Below are 19,573 nucleotides of genomic sequence, written 5' to 3' on the forward strand. Positions count from 1 at the left end.
GGTGAAAAGGAAATTAGTTTTCACTAGGCTACAGCCAACAACTATTGCCTCATGCTTCAAAATTCATACGTAATTTTTTTCAAAATTCAACTTTATGATTTTTGTCACTGGAAACTTTTTTGTCTCATTATTTATTTATAGGGTTTTCTTTCTTTTGTAATTCGAATTATTTTAACTTCATTCTTTATTTTCTTTGGGAATTCCACCTGTGCACATTGCGCTTATCCCTCCTCGTGTCGCGTCTTCAGCCTCCAGTCTCCGCTCTGACTCAGCAGCACTCACCTGAACCGAAGCTCAAGAAGGCAAGTCCCGCATGTACCCCGCAGAGTATCGCGCCCAGACGCGGGGAAAGGCTGCACTAAGGCACGGCGTTGCCACTTCAAGGGAGACGTAGGCCTACAGTTCGATCTCAGCTCTTACCATAAGACAATCACCAGAAGCTCATACCTCCTCTTCCCAACCTAGTGAGAGAGAGAGAGAGAGAGAGAGAGAGCGAGAGAGAGAGAGACTGATTTGTACAGACCATCGTCCATTGCTATTTACATATTGAAGAAATATAAAGAAAATCTAAGGAAGAAAGTGTGTGGAGTGAAAAGTAGAAAAAGCATAGCTTGGATATTGAACGGAGCGGGGCATGTGGATATTGGCTATCATCTTTTTCCAGTGCATCTTGAATGGTGAGTTGTGCTATCTAAAATGAACTTAACGAACTTATGTTAATTTACCTCCGAACAAAACTTACCAGATATAGCCTACAAGCTCTGTGTTGATTATTTACGGAATAATATTATTTATTTTGTGAGAAAATTAAATAGTAAAGTGCTGATGCTATGTCGTGAGGCCAAGGGGAGAACGAGGTTGGATTGGGCAGCAGCAGAAGTAGCCTACCGGCTGTGCTATGCCTGCCAGTCACATCCAGGTTAATTACCTAATGCCTATAGTTGGATACAACTATGTGAAAACACTGATTTAAAAAAACTGAATAAAACAATCTAGACTCTACTTTTTTCTTTGGGGAAATCAACATAATATTTTATAATAAGACATTTTTTGAATAGTGTAACAGTGCATAGGCAGTGTATGTGGGTTGATGATTATGTTTTCTTTCCCCTGATGGATTTATATGAAAATATTAGCTAAATGCTTGTATCATTTTGATACTTTTCTCAGGTTAGACTTCAATAATAAGTAACCTTATTTCAGTTTGGTCTAATTGTACTTTTTTGCATTTTGAATCTAATTCAATTTAGTGATATTGTATATTTTGATTTTTAAAAAACTGTTTAGAAGGTTAACTTCATGTTTAAATTGATATCACATTTATTTATATTTTTCATAATGACCAATTAGTGGTTATTGTAGCTCATTTGCATATTTACATCAATACAATTAGTAATTCCATATATTCATTCATAACAGCGTAATCACATGTGAATTACACTTAAATAGTGTGCCACTTAATTGTAACAATAAAATGCAATGATTTCCCCATGCCACATACTGTATATTGATTGATTCATTGAAAAAAAACATGCTTATTTGCTATATGGGAAATGCAATAGGCCAGTTAATGTTTTATATAAAAAATAAAATGTAGTAACATTCTAGGGATTAAGTAAATTCATCTGTGCATGAGATAATCTGTTTATTTCTATAAAATCAGTCCGGTATTCTATGAGATAATACTGAAAAAGGAAACAACTAGGTTGGTGCTGTCTTTTTTTATGGCGTTACACCCGCCATATTAGAAGTACAAACATGGAGGCATCAGGAAAAAAATAAAACAGTTGAGGCAAGCCCCTTATCGCCCATTTCCCTGTGTTCCCACTGAAACAGTGTAACCCACCTCTTATGTTTTACACAATGCAAAGGTGATTGGCCTGTAATTCCTACAAAATATGGATTTATAAGAGGCAAGTGTTATTTTGGGTTGGGGTTGCCTGAACGCTTAGTGAATACAAGAAGGGTGTGTGTCTGGGGGGGGGGGGGGGGGTTAGAATGAAGCCAGAGAGAAAATTAGGGCATTTAGAGGATCTTTTTAAAGATGGATGGATGGATGGACAGATGGAGGGAGGGGTGGGGGTAAAATGAAAAGTGGACACATGCATGTAAACTGAGGGGAGAGAGGGCAATGCATCAACCAAAGATGACAGGAAAACCATTTTGTGGCAATGCTGAAGGGCTGAATGAGGCCGTCGTTGTTTGCCACAGAGAATACAGTAAGGCAGTGAGGGACGTGTACAAATGCATTTTAACACAACTGAGGCGTGCCTGGTTCTAGAGAGAGCACCTGTTTGTTCCATAGTATGATGTCCATTTCAAATATCAATCCATAATGTTCTACAATATACCCTTGTGTGAGCTGAGAGCACTATCTCTATCTTAGCTTTTAAACGGCTTCACATAGTGTGTTTTGACCATGCAGGCTACAGTGTTGTAAAATGGCTGCTCCTGAAGTGTTCAGCATGGAAACTTAGAATGAAAACACCACTGTGGATTATGATGCATGCAGCGTCTATGGTTGATGTTGATACGCTGTGTTTTATTGACAGACGCACTTTATGCAGGGGTCACTTTGTCAATCTTTGAAGTTATTAAAATTATTGTTTTGTGGGCAGGAATTGCATACAATAATATTATGCAATATTATTTCCCTTTTTTATGCTTGTTTCTTTCAAAAACATGATTTAAAAAAAGCTATAGATCATAGATACGGCTGATAGATGACAAGATGGAAAAGGTCTTATACAGCAGTTTTGCTTATGATATCCGTCTACTTTGCATATTGCTCTATTTCATCCTGATCTGTATTTTTTGAAGGTCCAAGCAGCGTCCACATCACCAGCACTATCCTCTGTTCGAATAGTACAATGTGTAGCCTAGTTGGGGGGGGTATGGGTTGGAGAGAGAGAGAGATATATATATATTGGATTCCAGAAATAAAGGCTTTTAGGGTTCTGTTCTAGCAGCACATGCTCCTGGGGTGGTCTTTTGGTATTTGGTATTTTATTAGGATCGCCAGTAGCTGTTGCAAAAGCAGCAGCTACTCTTCTACTGTCTCTATGGAAACATGGCTAATGAGTGTTGGCGCAGTGTGGACTGGGTCTGAGCAAGTCTGCACTCTGTGCAGGTGACCCCGGAAGATCTTCCCCACGAATTAGACCTGTCACTCCTGCAGCCCCATGATATTGTTGTAGATAGAGAGAGGAGATGTGAAGGTTATTATTGCATATTTTAAAGATGTTATTCTGGTGGTGAGTTGTCCATCGTTCTGATGACAGTGATACATTATTCCCAGGTTTGTGTTATTTTTTCAGGACTGACTACCCCAATCAGTGATAGTTAGGTCATGTCTATTGGTTTGCTTTAGATCTTGTATTAGATTGTGTATTTATAGTATTTGATTTATGCAAAGATATGGAGCAATTTATTTACAAGTTGTTAAATAATGTTTTCTGTTTTTAGCAACAGCCTGACATTTGAAAATATAAATCTCCAGAATGTATAGGGCTCTTTGTGTTGCATATACTATATGCTGCTTTCCGTTTTCAAGACCGAGGTGAAAACTCATTTTGTCTGTGGATACAATTTGCAATCATAAACAATACGCAGTTGCAACAAATAAAAAGCATTGTAGAGTGGATTTCAATGACACTTGTGGTTTTCTAGTGCTCTTGCATCAGTATCTCTATTAAAACTCAAATGTAATAGGAACATCAATGGACTGGGGAAATGGCATAATGTTGTTTTTGCTCAGCAATGCCAGGGGGCAAATCGGACACACGCTCAATTGGACACTAATAATCAGTGCAAATATACAACAATGCTCCTCAATTGGCACTCAGTATCTCTCGCTCTCTCTCTCTCTCTCTCTCTCTCTCTCTCTCTCTCTCTCTCTCTCTCTCTCTCTCTCTCTCTCTCTCTCTCTCTCTCTCTCTCTCTCTCTCTCTCTCTCTCTCTCTCTCTCTCTCTCTCTCTCTCTCTCTCTCTCTGTGTGTGTTTCCTCTTATTTAAACACATACAGTAGTAAGAGTTCCAATGTGGAAAATACCTTCATCTGTGCTTGCCTGTAGGAGGACTCCTGCTTTTGAAGATTAAAGCCATCCTAGGCCTGGCATCTGAATAGCTGTCAGTATCAGTTAGACAGCTCGTTTTGAACAGGAATAGCCTAGGGAACCAGGCTACAGGATTAACCTTGATAAAGCTGTCATGACCACAGAGATTTTAATCAACCCATCTGGGAGATCTACAGAGAGAGAAACCCAGGATTGGGATGATCATAGCAGACATATTGACTTAGTAATTGGGTGCTGTGTTTTTGTCATTGCAATCAGGGACAAAAGAGTGGAAGAAAAGGACAATTGTACTTTGAGTGTAAATGTGTGTGCGAATGATGGATGTCGTTTATCACAAACAGCAGGAATATCTACACACCAAAGATCAGTGTGTACACTTTATATACAAAAGTATGTGGACACCCCTTCAAATTAGTGGATTTGGCTAGTTCAACCACACCTGTTGCTGACAGGTGTATAAAATCGAGCATACAGACATTCAATCACCATAGACAAACATTGGCAGTAGAATGGCCTTACTGAAGAGCTCAGTGACTTTCAACGTGGCACCGTCATAGGATGCCACCTTTCCAACAAGTCAGTTCGTCAAATTTATGCCCTGCCAGAGCTTCCCCGGTCAACTGTAAGTGCTGTTATTGTGAAGTGGAAACGTCTAGGACCAATAACAGCTCAGCCACGAAATGCTAGGCCACACAAGCTCACAGAACGGGACCGCCGAGTACTGAAGCGCGTGGTGCGTAAAAATCGTCTGTCCTCGGTTGCAACAGTGCCTCTGGAACAACATCAGAACAAGAACTGTTCGTCAAGAGCTTCATGACCGAGCAGCCGCACACAAGCCTAAGATCACCATGTGCAATGCCAAGTGTCGGCTGGAGTGGTGTAAAGCTCGCCACCATTGGACTCTGGAACAGTGGAAACACGTTCTCTGGAGTGATGATTCACGCTTTACCATCTGTCAGTCCAATGGTCAAATCTGGGTTTGGCGGATGCCAGGAGAACGCTAGCTGCCCCAATGCACAGTGCCAACTGTAAATAATGGTCTGGGGCTGTTTTTCATGGTTTGGGCTAGGCCCCTTAGTTCCAGTGAAGGGAAATCTTAACGCTACAGCATACAATGACATTCTAGACGATTCTGTGCATCCAACTTTGTTGCAACAGTTTGGGGAAGCCCCTTTCCTGTTTCAGCATGACAATGCCCCTGTGCACAAAGCGAGGTCCATACAGAAATGGTTTGTCGAGATCGGTGTGGAAGAACTTGACTGGCCTACACAGAGCCCTGACCTCAACCCCATCGAACACCTTTGGGATGAATTGGAATGCCGACTGCGAGACAGGCCTAATCGCCCAACAACAGTGCCCGACCTCACTAATGCTCTTGTGGCTTAATGGAAGCAAGTCCCCGCAACAATGTTCCAACATCTAGTGGAAAGCCTTCACAGAAGAGTTGAGGTTGTTATACTAACTTTAAGCATCAGTTGTCAGAGCACCTTACCGATCACTGCACATGTACACAGCCCATCTGAAATTAGCCCACCCAACTACCTCATCCCTATATTGTTATTTATTTTGCTCTTTTGCACCCCAGTATCTCTATTTGCACATAATCTCTTGCACATCTAGCATTCCAGTGTTAATACTAATTGTAATTATTTTGCACTATAGCCTATTTATTGCCTTACCTCCATAACTTGCTACATTTGCACACACTGTATATATATTTTCTGTTGTATTTTATGACCTTATGTTTTTTTTACCCCATATGTAACTCTGTGTTGTTGTTTTTATCGCACTGCTTTGCTTTATCTTGGCCAGGTCGCAGTTGTAAATGAGAACTTGTTCTCAACTGGCTTACCTGGTTAAATAAAGGTGAAATAAATAAATAAAATAAAAATAGCAGCAAAGGGGGGACCGACTCCATATTAATGCCCATGATTTTGGAATGAGATGTTCAACGAGCAGGTGTCCACATACTTTTTGTCATGTAGTGTAGGTAACTGTGTCATTGTGAAGGAAAAGTCTATCTTCACTTCAGATCTGAAAGTGTGAGGAGAGAAAACCGACTATGAGTATTCAGAGAGATCCCCATTGTGTTGAATCCCCCTGTACTAAATACGGAATCCTTAACAAAAAATCATTGTTTCAAATATCAAAGATCAACAAACCTGCACTCCAAACCTGATATCTGCAACTCATAGATTTGGTTTGGGATCTTTTCTCTTTACCTAATATTAATCATTTCACCTTATGAAAGACAGTGAACACTCTGTAAATAAACCGCCCTTATCCCATTATTGTTGTTATTACCAGTAAAAACATTAGACAACATTGTTTGGAGGTCGTGTTTAGGCCAGTGGGAAACTGGATCTGTGTAGGCTGGTGGTATCCTTTGGTATGTATCTGTCAGTTCACATAGAAGCAAACCTGTATCACAGAGCCACAGCAACACACATAAAACATGCACACACACACACACACACACACACACAACACACACACACACACACACACACACACACACACACACACACTATTTTCAAAGTGTGGTGTCCTACAACAACAAAACATTTTTTCTAAAAATTAGATAGTTAAATACCAGCACTGTAAAACAAAGCCTCCCAAAATACATCCTTCCCATAAAAATCTGCATTTGGCAAGTATTTGCAATATCTAAAACACTGTGCAAGATGGATGTAATGTAATATCCTAACATATCCCTGAGCTTGGAGTTAGTTGGCTGTTACATGCAGAACAGACTGAACCATATGGTAATGGATGCACATTGAAATGTTAACTGTTTCATTTAACCCAGGCCAGAATGCTTAAAGAGATGATGTGTGCAACTAAGCAGAGAGAGAGAGAGAGTGTGAGAGAGAGAGAGAGAGAGAGAGAGAGAGAGAGAGAGAGAGAGAGAGAGAGAGAGAGAGAGCAAGAGAGCGAGAGAGAGTCAGCATGTGTTACACACTGTAAGGAAGTAAACTACTACACAAGGGAAAGTTCCCACATGCACATTCAGGTTCTTGCTGGTAAGTGGTGTTTTATATCAGTGAATGAATAAAACAACAAGAACAGTAGTTAGTAAATAGCCTATATAATTTGTTTTCCACTTAGCTGGCAAGCTAATGTTTCCATGTTAAAGTGGGATAGTAGGCTAATGCTCTAACCCTTCAGGATGGCAGGAGCTGATCTAAATGTGGCACAGCTATCCTACAATTGGGGATGCTGTGGACCAAAGGCCCTAATTTATGCACAAGACAAGTATCCTGGTTTTTTTCTTACATTTGACTGTTGTACTGTACAGTGTCTAAGAACTACCAGTTTGTCAATTTTGTATGAGACTTTACGTAGCGAAAGCAAATGCTGTCTTCGTTCAGCATCATAGGCCCTCTTTTACCTTTAAGATACAGCATACCCCTTCAGCTACAATATCACTATAGATCGAGGCCTGAAAGGTACATATTTTAGGATGAGTTGAGTACACAGGATGAGCAGTTTAGGATATGTTATGTACTATGTCAGATCAAAGAGGGACAGGTGCTTAAGCTAACACACACACATAGCTTACAGTATACTGTAGACTTGGCATTGGACATTTAATACATACATCCAACCTGAGCAGCTCCAGGATAAGTTGAAATATAAGGTTTCCTGCTAAAGTCATGGTTTGTGCTCACATGCTCACTCTTGCCCTCTTTGAAATCACCATGGCACTTTACTATAGACTTATCTACTATTTTGAACAAGCATTAGAACAACAGTGCCAACAGTTCTTCCTGAGATAAGGGCTGTGCTCAGGTTGCCAGATCTGGAGACAGGAAATGTCAGTGGCAGAGATTCCTGGGGTCACCAGATCAGGGGAAGAGGTTCCTGCCTGGTGTGTTTCTGTATGTAATGTGGTGCACATACACTGCAGAGCTATTTTTGGGAGGCCATTTCTAAAGGCTGTCACATGGGTAATGGAAGAAGTGGCAAATGACCTCTACAGAAAGACTCAGCCTTCGGGGTTCACACACACACACACACACACACACACACACACACACACACACACACACACACACACACACACACACACACACACACACACACACACACACACACACACACACACACACACACACACACACACACACACACACACACACACCAGGTCAGGCTCCTTTATAACACATGGGACAAGTACCCTGCCATGAAGAAAAGTCTAAAGGTATTGATCTCCTGAGATGATGTGGGATGCAGGTGAGGTGGCTTACGCATCAACACAGAACACACTCTCTTCTTTTTCTCTAGGGGAATGACATTATAGTTGATAACATTAATACTATATATTGCAATGCAATGCAGCCCATTAAAGAGCAACTGCCCCTAAAAAACAACTTCTCATTTAGAAAACAGCCTATGTGGCATCGATATGAGTCCCCCAAAAATATTGTACTGTCATAATTGACTACAAAGTGTAAATAGGATAATTTTGGCCATAAAGTCAGTCTCGTTCAAAACAGAGTTTTGTGAGACTTGTGGTTGTGACTGCATCACAACGTAAATAAAGGTTGGGTTTGTTTCAATTCTGCCCACATGCCCACAGCTGTCAGCACACATGTAATCATCAATTCGGAGTGCAGCTGCACCCGACCGATCGTAATGCCTGTGGTAAATTTGGGTTGACTTTGGATATCCCTATGGGGCTAGTTAGGGACCATCGGTAAATTACAAAATGTACAGTGCCTTCAGAAAGTATTCACACCCCTTGTTACAGCCTGAATTTAAAATGGATTGAATTTAGATTTTTTTGTCACTGGCCTACACACAATACCCCATAATGTCAAAGTGGAATTATGTTTTTCGAAAATTCTACTAATTAATAAAAGATAAAAAGCTATCACAGAATAAATTGCATGGACTCTATGTGAAATAATAGTGTTTAACATGATAATGAATACCTCATCTCTTTACCCCACACATACAATTATCTGTAAGGTCCCTCAGTCGAGCAGTGAATTTCAAACACAGATTCAACCACAAAGACCAGGGAGGTTTTCCAATGCTTTACAAAGAAGGGCACCTATTGGTAGATGGGTAAAAAAAAAGCAGACATTGAAAATCCCTTTGAGCTTGGTGAAGTTATTAATTACACTTTGGATGGTGTGTAAATACACCCAGTCACTACAAAGATACAGGCATCCTTCCTAACTCAGTTACCGGAGAGGAAGGAAACTGCTAATGGATTTCACCATTAGGCCAATAGTTACAGAGTTTAATGGCTATGATAGGAGAAAACTGAGGATGGATCAACAACATTGTAATTTTTCCACAATACTAACCTAATTGACAAAGTGAAAAAAAAAAAAAAAACATGCATCCTGTTTGCAACAAGGCACTAAAGTAATACTGCAAAAAATGTGGCAAAGCAATTAACTTTTTGTCCTGAATACAAAGTGTTATGTTTGGGACAAATCCAGTACAACACATTACTGAGTACCACTCTCCATATTTTGAAGCTTAGTGGTGGCTGCATCATGTTATGGGTATGCTTGTAATAATTAAGGACTGGGGAGTTTTTCAGGATAAAAAAGAAACGGAATGGAACTAAGCACAGGCAAAATCCTAGAGGAAAACCTGGTTCAGTCTGCTTTCCACCAGACACTGGGAGATAAATTCACCTTTCAGCAGTACAATAACCTAAAATACAAGGCCAAATCTACACTGGAATTGCTTACCAAGAAGACAATGAATGTTCCTGAGTGGCCGAGTTACAGTTTTCACTTAAATCGGCTTGAAATCTATGGCAAGACCTAGAAATGGTTGTCAAGCAATGATCAACAACCAATTTGACAGAGCTTAATGAATTTAGAAAATAATAATGGGCAAATGTTGCACAGTCCAGGTGTGGAAAGCTCTTAGAGACTTACCTAGGAAGACACACAGCTCTGATCACTGCCAAAGGTGATACTAACATGTAATAACTCAGGGGGTTGAATAATTAGTGTTTTTAATTAATTTTATTTTTTACAAATGTTCGAATATTTTGTCCGCTTTGACATTACAGAGTATTTTGTGACAAAAAAAATTACAATTAGATCAATTTTAATACTACTTTGTATAACACAACAAAATATGGAAAAAGTCCATGTTTAAATTAAATGTTACATGGGACAATATGTTCAAATTCCAAAAGCTGCAAATTTCAATGAGTTAAAAACCTCAAACCAGCTATTAATTGTAGAAATTCATATTCAAATATTGAAAGCATTTAATGTGAAAACTAAAAGGTGTGCAACATGAAAATATTGTCTAATTTACATTGTGTAATTTATTGACGACCACTATAGTCCCGGAGATAGGCTACACAAAGTCAAACCAATTTTGCCACGGTCTCACACCAGCCGGCTGAAGCTACTTGGTGAAAGAATTTGACTAACTCTTCCCACCTGCTAACAGACACACACGAGACACACCAATCCAACTCACATTTGAATTCAGTCATGGGCACTAGCATTTGTTAATGAACCAAATCTAAAACGAGGCCAAATCAGGAAGTTCAGTCGCCCTTTAAATACAATGTTATACATTGTATCCTATTGCACCAATATTGTGTAAAAAAGGTGTGTAGCCAATTTGGAAGATTTTGTCAAATGGTTGAATTGTCTTCTGTCCATAGAAATAATTCTGAAAAAATAGCTCTCTAAAACATTTGTAAATGACGGCAATTACATGACTTATATTGTTTTAAAAATGTTCCCTTATGAGTTTAACATATTAAATTAGCTAATTTAAAAATAGCCCAATTATAACAAAGCTACATACAAGGTCAGTGTGTTTTATTGCGTGTCAGTGTGTGTATTGATGCGTTTTTGTGTTATTAAGCCAGTGTCTTTGATTGTTAGCTGCTCGGCTGACTATTGGATGCGTTTGAGGCATATCTGACAAGCCCTGATTAGTATTCAAATATCGGCACAATTTCTATAGCCAGAAATGTGTAACATTTTCAAAGATTCTCTACAAATGTCTCATTAAAGTTTTGCTAGCCCCTGGTCCATTCTGTTTCAGTCTCTGCGCTATCAGGCCTTCCCCAGAAGTGATTATGCTAATTACTGTTTGATCAGATGATTAAATTATAATTCGATTAATCCTGTGCACTAAACGCTGTGAATACGTTTACATCCGCTTGGCTGCCTGGCTTTGCAGAGCTAACGTTCCCTGTCACTAGGAAAGCAAACGTGACGGAGGAAGGGAGGGATGACCAGAGAACGACTGAGACACACCATCCAGATAGAAAGAAAAGAGAAACAAATGTTATTTTTAGGAAATAAAATATGTGTCACTTTAGATTGTGTTTCTTTATAAAAGTTAACCCCAAAAACGTTTTGTCTTAATGTGTATCATAATTGTAGTGTTAGATAAATGTTAGTGTAGCCTATTTGTGCAGTGAGTAGAGTACAGTATAGCCTGAATGCAGGTTGGTATCCTAGTGATCATTGTCCTAGTGATTTTTCTGCCTGTCTTTATACAGTGGGGAGAATAAATATTCGATACACTGCCGATTTTGCAGGTTTTCCTAATTACAAAGCATGTAGAGGTCTGTAATTTTTTATCATAGGTACACTTCAACTGTGAGAGACGGAATCTAAAACAAAAATCCAGAAAATCACATTGTATGATTTTAAGTAACATTTGCATTTTATTGCATGACATAAGTATTTGATACATCAGAAAAGCAGAACTTAATATTTGGTACAGAAACCTTTGTTTGCAATTACAGAGATCATACGTTTCCTGTAGGTCTTGACCAGGTTTGCACACACTGCAGCAGGGATTTTGGCCCACTCCTCCATACAGACCTTCTCCAGATCCTTCAGGTTTCGGGGCTGTCGCTGGGCAATACGGACTTTCAGCTCCCTCCAAAGATGTTCTATTGGGTTCAGGTCTGGAGACTGGCTGGGCCACTCCAGGACCTTGAGATGCTTCTTACGGAGCCACACCTTAGTTGCCCTGGCTGTGTGTTTCGGGTCGTTGTCATGCTGGAAGACCCAGCCACGACCCATCTTCAACGCTCTTACTGAGGGAAGGAGGTTGTTGGCCAAGATCTCGCGATACATGGCCCCATCCATCCTCCCCTCAATATGGTGCAGTCGTCCTGTCCCCTTTGCAGAAAAGCATCCCCAAATAATGATGTTTCCACCTTTATGCTTCACGGTTGGGATGGTGTTCTTGGGGTTGTACTCATCCTTCTTCTTCCTCCAAACACGGCAAGTGGAGTTTAGACCAAAAAGCTCTATTTTTGTCTCATCAGACCACATGACGTTCTCCCATTCCTCCTCTGGATCATCCAGATGGTCATTGGCAAACTTCAGACGGGCCTGGACATGCGCTGGCTTGAGCAGTGGGACCTTGCGTGCGCTGCAGGATTTTAATCCATGACGGCATAGTGTGTTACTAATGGTTTTCTTTGAGACTTTGGTCCCAGCTCTCTTCAGGTAATTGACCAGGTCCTGCCGTGTAGTTCTGGGCTGATCCCTCACCTTCCTCATGATCATTGATGCCCCACGAGGTGAGATCTTGCATGGAGCCCCAGACCGAGGGTGATTGACCGTCATCTTGAACTTCTTCCATTTTCTAATAATTGCACCAACAGTTGTTGCCTTCTCACGAAGCTGCTTGCCTATTGTCCTGTAGCCCATCCCAGCCTTGTGCAGGTCTACAATTTTATCCCTGATGTCCTTACACAGCTCTCTGGTCTTGGCCATTGTGGAGAGGTTGGAGTCTGTTTGATTGAGTGTGTGGACAGGTGTCTTTTATACAGGTAACGAGTTCAAACAGGTGCAGTTAATACAGGTCATGAGTGGAGAACAGGAGGGCTTCTTAAAGAAAAACTAACAGGTCTGTGAGAGCCGGAATTCTTACTGGTTGGTAGGTGATCAAATACTTATGTCATGCAATAAAATGCAAATGAATTACTTAAAAATCATACAATGTGATTTTCTGGATGTTTGTTTTAGATTCCGTCTCTCACAGTTGAAGTGTACCTATGATAAAAATTACAGACCTCTACATGCTTTGTAAGTAGGAAAACCTGCAAAATCGGCAGTGTATCAAATACTTGTTCTCCCCACTGTATATACAGTATACATATATTTTTGTAACTCAGTCAGGGTCTCAACTTACTGTTGAGAGTTAGAATAATATAATACACAAGGTGCAATTTCGAAATTTGGTTGTGCATAAGCAGTCACTCAATTAGCGCATGTCAGCTAATTGTTTTTTAGATTGGTAAATTTGTCTCACGGCCAGCTACCTAAACTTGTAGTAAGCATACTCGAATACCGACCGTGGTGGGGCCCATTGATTATCAGTTATCATATTAAAAATGTAAAACATTTGCCTCCACCCTATGGAATTAGTTATAAAATTGCAAAATCTTCTCTCCGCCTCATGGCAAAATGTGTAGGGGGGTAATATAACTGACTGATGAGGACAGTGTCCTGTGTGTCCCCTAGTGTCCTCTACAGCCCTCCTGTTGGGGACAATTTTGGGTGTTCTCTGGGTTACACATACAAACACACACACACACACACACACACACAGGGAGAAAGCATGTTACCTGGCTCTGTCTCCCACTGTCCCACTGTGGTATTAGAGAGGACTCTACTGCAGTAGGCTTACCCAAGATGGAAAAGCCCTGCCTGTGAGGCAAGTGGAGAGGGTGGTGGATGAGGGGGTGAAAGAGAGAAGGAGGGAGGGAGGTATAGAGAGAGAGAGGGGGAGAGTGAAGGGCATGTTTTATGAAGCATCAGGGAATGGCTGTGAGCAGGAGGAAGGCAGTGATGTCTAGTCATCTGCCCCACAATCCCTTTTAACCCCAGGACTTTGATTTGCCCTATTCCTGTTTTAGCCTCTAGCTACTGTAGTTAGCCGTAACAGCTCTTTGTTTCTATGGATGCAGATTACCAATAATTTTAAGATGCAGCTGTTGTTTTTGTAATTTTAAAGTAAATGTTTCTGTCATATTAAATGTTTCTCTGTTTCTGTGGCTGACACCACATTTTATTACAACAATATAGAAAAAAAGATGGAGCTACTGTACCTAATGGCAAGTATACAGTACCACCAGCCATTTGTTTCATACAACCATACAGACATGGAAAGGGCATGTGTCATCCCGATACATTTAACCATTAATAGTCAATTAATGTTCAGATGTTTACTGTGTCAACTGCTTGCCCTTTTCCAAGCACGCAGCAGCTGAAGTCTTGGTGCTGCACGCCATTGCTGATGTTCTTAAAGCGGTATTTATACCCTACGGAGACGCAATATTCGGAGCGTAGGGCAGTGTTGCAATGTCATTTTCCGTCACAAATGGGGTGGCTCCTTGCACTATGCGCCAACATTCGAAGATCTTGGAATGCACCGTGGGGGGCAGTGTTGTGTACAGATGTCGGATCTTAATTTTAACCCTTTCGTCGCAGGAGGAAAACAATCCTGCAGCAGGATGATTTGAATATCTGAAGAAATATTTAGAATCTCCGCCAGAGGGCTGTGGAAGCGGTGTTTGGCTACAGCGCGTCTCGTGTGAATTCTTATGTGGATTAAAGTAAATTGACATATTTGTAGGGGGTAGATATACTTTTCGTTAGGGAAAATTATACATTTATTAAATCAATTGTTTTAGTATATATTGAAGGCAACTAGTAGGCAGAATAAATTATTATTTTTGGATCTGTGCCTGTGTGGTCTTGCGGTTACAGCCACTGACCCCAACACACTATATGCCAGAGTCGGCATGGGTTCGAATCTGGCCCGCTGCCTTTGATTCATGGATGAATGTTTATTTTTGACACATTAATTCCGCGTGTTTACAGGGTTAAAACAGAAACAAGCTTAAAGGTCAACAGTTATGGTTTGGGGAAGACTTATTTAAAACAATTATTTAAAACGACGCACCTAGGTATCATCAATATTCATAGTATTCTTAGTGCTTGCTACAGCATTGTGAACTGCCGTAGCACAGTGGTCTAAGTATCACGCTCCCAGCCTCATGAGTGCTGGGTGATCTAGTGACCAGCCTGAGCCTACCTTAGGCCCACAAGTTAATTGCATTTATTTAAATGTTTTCAAGAAGAAAAAAGAATAGTCTGATAATTTACACATCAAAGAAAAGTGTCTCAGCTCAATGAAATCGTCTTTGGATAGGCTCAAATGCATAAACATCTTGACAGCTTTACAAAATGATATATTAAAGCCACAAAATGCAGGCCTTCAATCCACACCAAAGACCATAACTACATTAAAAAAATTATACTTAGCCTAACTATAAAACGTGGGCGAGCATCCACACTGGAGGAAAGTTTATCGTTCTACAGTAGGCCTACATCTGTCAATCAACTGATGGCCCAAATCAGCTCATCAACTCAGCCAGGGAAACACAAACAGTAGGCTAGCCTATTATCGGTTTTCACACCTTCCATTTTGTGACAATGATTAGGCTAACGGGTAGCCTACAGAATGTAGCCTATTGGAATATAATCAAATAACAAGGGGCCTATTGCAACCATCGATGGCACTACATTATCGCCAGCTGATGTCTCGTTAAACAATCAATAGCGCTAAATTGACCTGCACAGCTGATCTCAATTGCAACCATTATTGGTCACCTCATTACCACTCCCTAAAATACTGACTGTATTTCTCTATTTTGAAAGTTATACACTATATATACAAAAGTATGTGGACACCTCTTCAAATTAGTGGGTTAGGCTATTTCAGCCGCACCCGTTGCTGACAGGTGTATAAAATCGAGCACACAGCCATGCAATCTCCATATACAAACATTGCCAGTAGAATGGCCTTACTGAAGAGCTCAGTGACTTTCAAAGTGGCACCATCATAGGATGCCACCTTTCCAACAAGTCAGTTTGTCAAATTTCTGCCCTGCTAGAGCTGCCCGGTCAACTGTAAGTGCTGTTATTGTGAAGTGGAAATGTCTAGGAGCAACAACGGCTCAGCCGCGAAGTGGTAGCCCACACAAGCTCACAGAATGGGTCCGCCGAGTGCTGAAGCGCGTAGTGAGTAAAAATCGTCTGTCCTCGGTTGTAACACTTTGTTAGACTTCAGTGTGGCTTTTGACATTATCGATCATAGTCTGTTGCTGGAAAAACGTATGTGTTATGGCTTTACACCCCTGCTATATTGTGGATAAAGAGTTACCTGTCTAACAGAACACAGAGGGTGTTCTTTAATGGAACCCTCTCCAACAAAATCCAGGTAGAATCAGGAATTCCCCAGGGCAGCTGTCTAGGCCCCTTACTTTTTTCAATCTTTACTAACGACATGCCACTGGCTTTGAGTAAAGCCAGTGTGTCTATATATGCGGATGACTCAACACTATACACGTCAGCTACAAAAGCGACTGAAATGACAGCAACACTTAACAAAGAGCTGCAGTTAGTTTCAGAATGGGTGGCAAGGAATACGTTAGTCCTAAATATTTCAAAAACTAAAAACATTGTATTTGGGACAAATCATTCACTAAACCCTAAAGCTCAACTAAATCTTGTAATGAATAATGTGGAAATTGAGCAAGTTGAGGAGACTAAACTGCTTGGAGTAACCCTGGATTGTAAACTGTCATGGTCAAAACATATTGATACAACAGTAGCTAGGATGGGGAGAAGTCTGTCTATAATAAAGCGCTGCTCTGCATTCTTAACAGCACTATGAAGGCAGGTCTTATAGGCCCTAGTTTTGTCGCATCTAGACTACTGTTCAGTCGTGTGGTCAGGTGCCACAAAGAGGGACTTAGTAATATTGCAATTGGCACAGAACAGGGCAGCACGGCTGGCCTTTGGATGTACACAGAGAGCTAACATTAATAATATGCATGTCAATCTCTCCTGGCTCAAAGTAAAGGAGAGATTGACTTCATCACTACTTGTATTTGTGAGAGGTATTGACATGTTGAATGCACAGAGCTGTCTGTTTGAACTACTGGCACACAGCTCGGACACCCCATGCATACCCCACAAGACATGCCACCAGAGGTCTCTTCACAGTTCCCAAGTCCAGAACAGACTATGGGAGGCGCACAGTACTACATAGAGCCATGACTACATGGAACTCTATTCTACATAAAGTAACTCATGCCAGCAGTAAAATTAGCCTTAAAAAACAGATATAAATACACCTTATGGAACAGCGGGGACTGTGAAGCAACACAAACATAGACACATGCATACAAAAACATGATAACATACAAACTATACACACATGTACACATGGATTTTGTGTTATAGATATGTGGTAGTAGAGTAGAGGCCTGAGGGCACACACTTAATATGTTGTGAAATCTGTTATGAATGTATTGTAAAGTTTTTTAAATGTATAACTGCCTTAATTTTGCTGGACCCCAGGAAGAGTAGCTGCTGCTTTGGCAGCAGCTAATGGGGATCCATAATAAATACAAATGCAAAATGCAAATACACTATCGAGTTCTAAACTGCTCTGGAAGCAACGTCAGCACAATAACTGTAAGTGCTGTTATTGTGAAGTGGAAACGTCTAAGACCAACAACAGCTCAGCCACGAAATGCTAAGCCACACAAGCTCACAGAACGGGACCGCTGAGTACTGAAACGTGTAGTGCATAAAAATCGTCTGTCCTCGGTTGCAACACTGCCTCTGGAACAACATCGGAACAAGAACTGTTCGTCAAGAGCTTCATGAAATGGGTTTCCATGGCCGAGCAGCCGCACACAAGCCTAAGATCACCATGTGCAATGCCAAGTGTCGGCTGGAGTGGTGTAAAGCTCGCCACCATTGGACTCTGGAACAGTGGAAACACGTTCTCTGGAGTGATGATTCACGCTTTACCATCTGGCAGTCCAACGGACAAATCTGGGTTTGGCGGATGCCAGGAGAACGCTAGTTGCCCCAATGCACAGTGCCAACTGTAAAGTTTGGTGGAGGAGGAATAATGGTCTGGGGCTGTTTTTCATGGTTTGGGCTAGGCCCCTTAGTTCCAGTGAAGGGAAATCTTAATGCTACAGCATACAATGACATTCTAGACGATTATGTGCATCCAACTTTGTGGCAACAGTTTGGGGAAGGCCCTTTTCTGTTTCAGCATAACAATGCCCCCGTGCACAAAGCGAGGTCCATACAGAAATGGTGTGGTGGAAGAACTTGACTGGCCTGCACAGACCCCTGACCTCAACCCCATCAAACACCTTTGGAATGAGTTATAATGCCGACTGCGAGCCAGGCCTAATCACCCAAATTCAGTGCCCTACCTCACTAATGCTCTTGTGGCTGAATGGAAGCAAGTCCCCACAGCAATGTTCTAACATCTAGTGAAAAGCATTCATAGAAGAGAGGAGGCTGTTATAGTAGCAAAGGCAGCACCAACTCCATATGAATGCCTATGATTCTTGAATGAGATGTTCATCCACATACTTTTGGCCATGTAGTGTGTACTTTAGTATCAAAAGTAAATGTAATTGCTAAAATATACTTAAGTGTCGAAAGTATAAATAATTTCACATTCTTTATATTAAGCAAATCAGACGGCACAATTGTTTGGTTTTTTAAATTTACGGATAACCAGGGGCACACTCCAACACTCAGATATAATTTACAAACTAAGCATTTGCGTTTAGTGAGTCCAGATCAGAGGCAGTAGGGATGACCAGGGATGTTCTCTCGATAAGTGCGTGAATTGGACCATTCCTGTTCTGCTAAGCATTTGGAATGTAACGAGTACTTTCGGGTTTCAGGGAAAATGTATGGAGTAAAAAGTACATTATTTTCTTTAGGAATGTAGTGGACTAAAAGTAAAAATATAAATATTAAAGTAAAGTACAGATACCCCCAAAAACTACTTAAGTAGTACTGTAAAGTATTTTTACTTCAGTACTTCACACCACTGGTCATTCCAAATGTTGTCAGATGAAGCATTATAAAGGGATTATATAGGAAGCATTATAAAGGTTTCGTCATATGAGTTTGTGTGTGTGCACGTTCAGCTTTATAGTGGCAGTAGAGGGAGCTCGTTTAGCCATTAGTAAACAGAGTTCCTCTGTTTCCTCATCATGCTAGCTCTCCCCCACTCTCTCTCTCCTCTCTCTCTCCTCCCTCTTCCTCTCTTTCCCCTTGCTCTCTCCTCTCTCTCTCTCGCTCGCTCTCTCTTTCTCTCTCTCACTCACTTTTCTCTCCTCTCTCTCTGTCCCTCTCTCTCCTCTCTGTGATTCAGACATCAGTGTCTCAGTGCTGTAAATTATTAAGATCTCCCAGGCATACCCTCAGGATCTCCTCCCTCCTCACTCCTGTTCCCCGCTCATGTAAATGAGCATTCAGATGCATCAACTAACCCACTTGAATAAAAAAAGAGAAAGTGTGAGAATGACCCTCATCTCATTGCGCGTCCTCACGAGGATCCACATCAGAGGAGGATATCATTGGTTTTACATAGTGCGGAGCACAGTGCCACTAAGCATGCTTCTCAGTATTATT

General features: G+C 40.9%; 1 protein-coding gene across 1 annotated transcript in view; it reads left to right on the forward strand.

Moving 5' to 3' along the window:
• Nucleotides 1-634: 634 nt before the first annotated feature.
• Nucleotides 635-19,573, forward strand: part of LOC311142507 (cell adhesion molecule DSCAM-like) — a gene marked incomplete at both ends in the record, with an annotated part of 151,585 nt that continues 132,646 nt past the window's right edge. The window contains one exon of the mRNA XM_084178167.1: nucleotides 635-677. Coding sequence (XP_084034293.1) covers nucleotides 635-677 — 43 coding nt within the window. The remainder of the gene's footprint in view (nucleotides 678-19,573) is intronic.

This window comes from Coregonus lavaretus, assembly GCF_964263955.1.
Source record: "Coregonus lavaretus genome assembly, chromosome: 15".
In the NCBI taxonomy this organism is placed as follows: Eukaryota; Metazoa; Chordata; class Actinopteri; order Salmoniformes; family Salmonidae; genus Coregonus; species Coregonus lavaretus.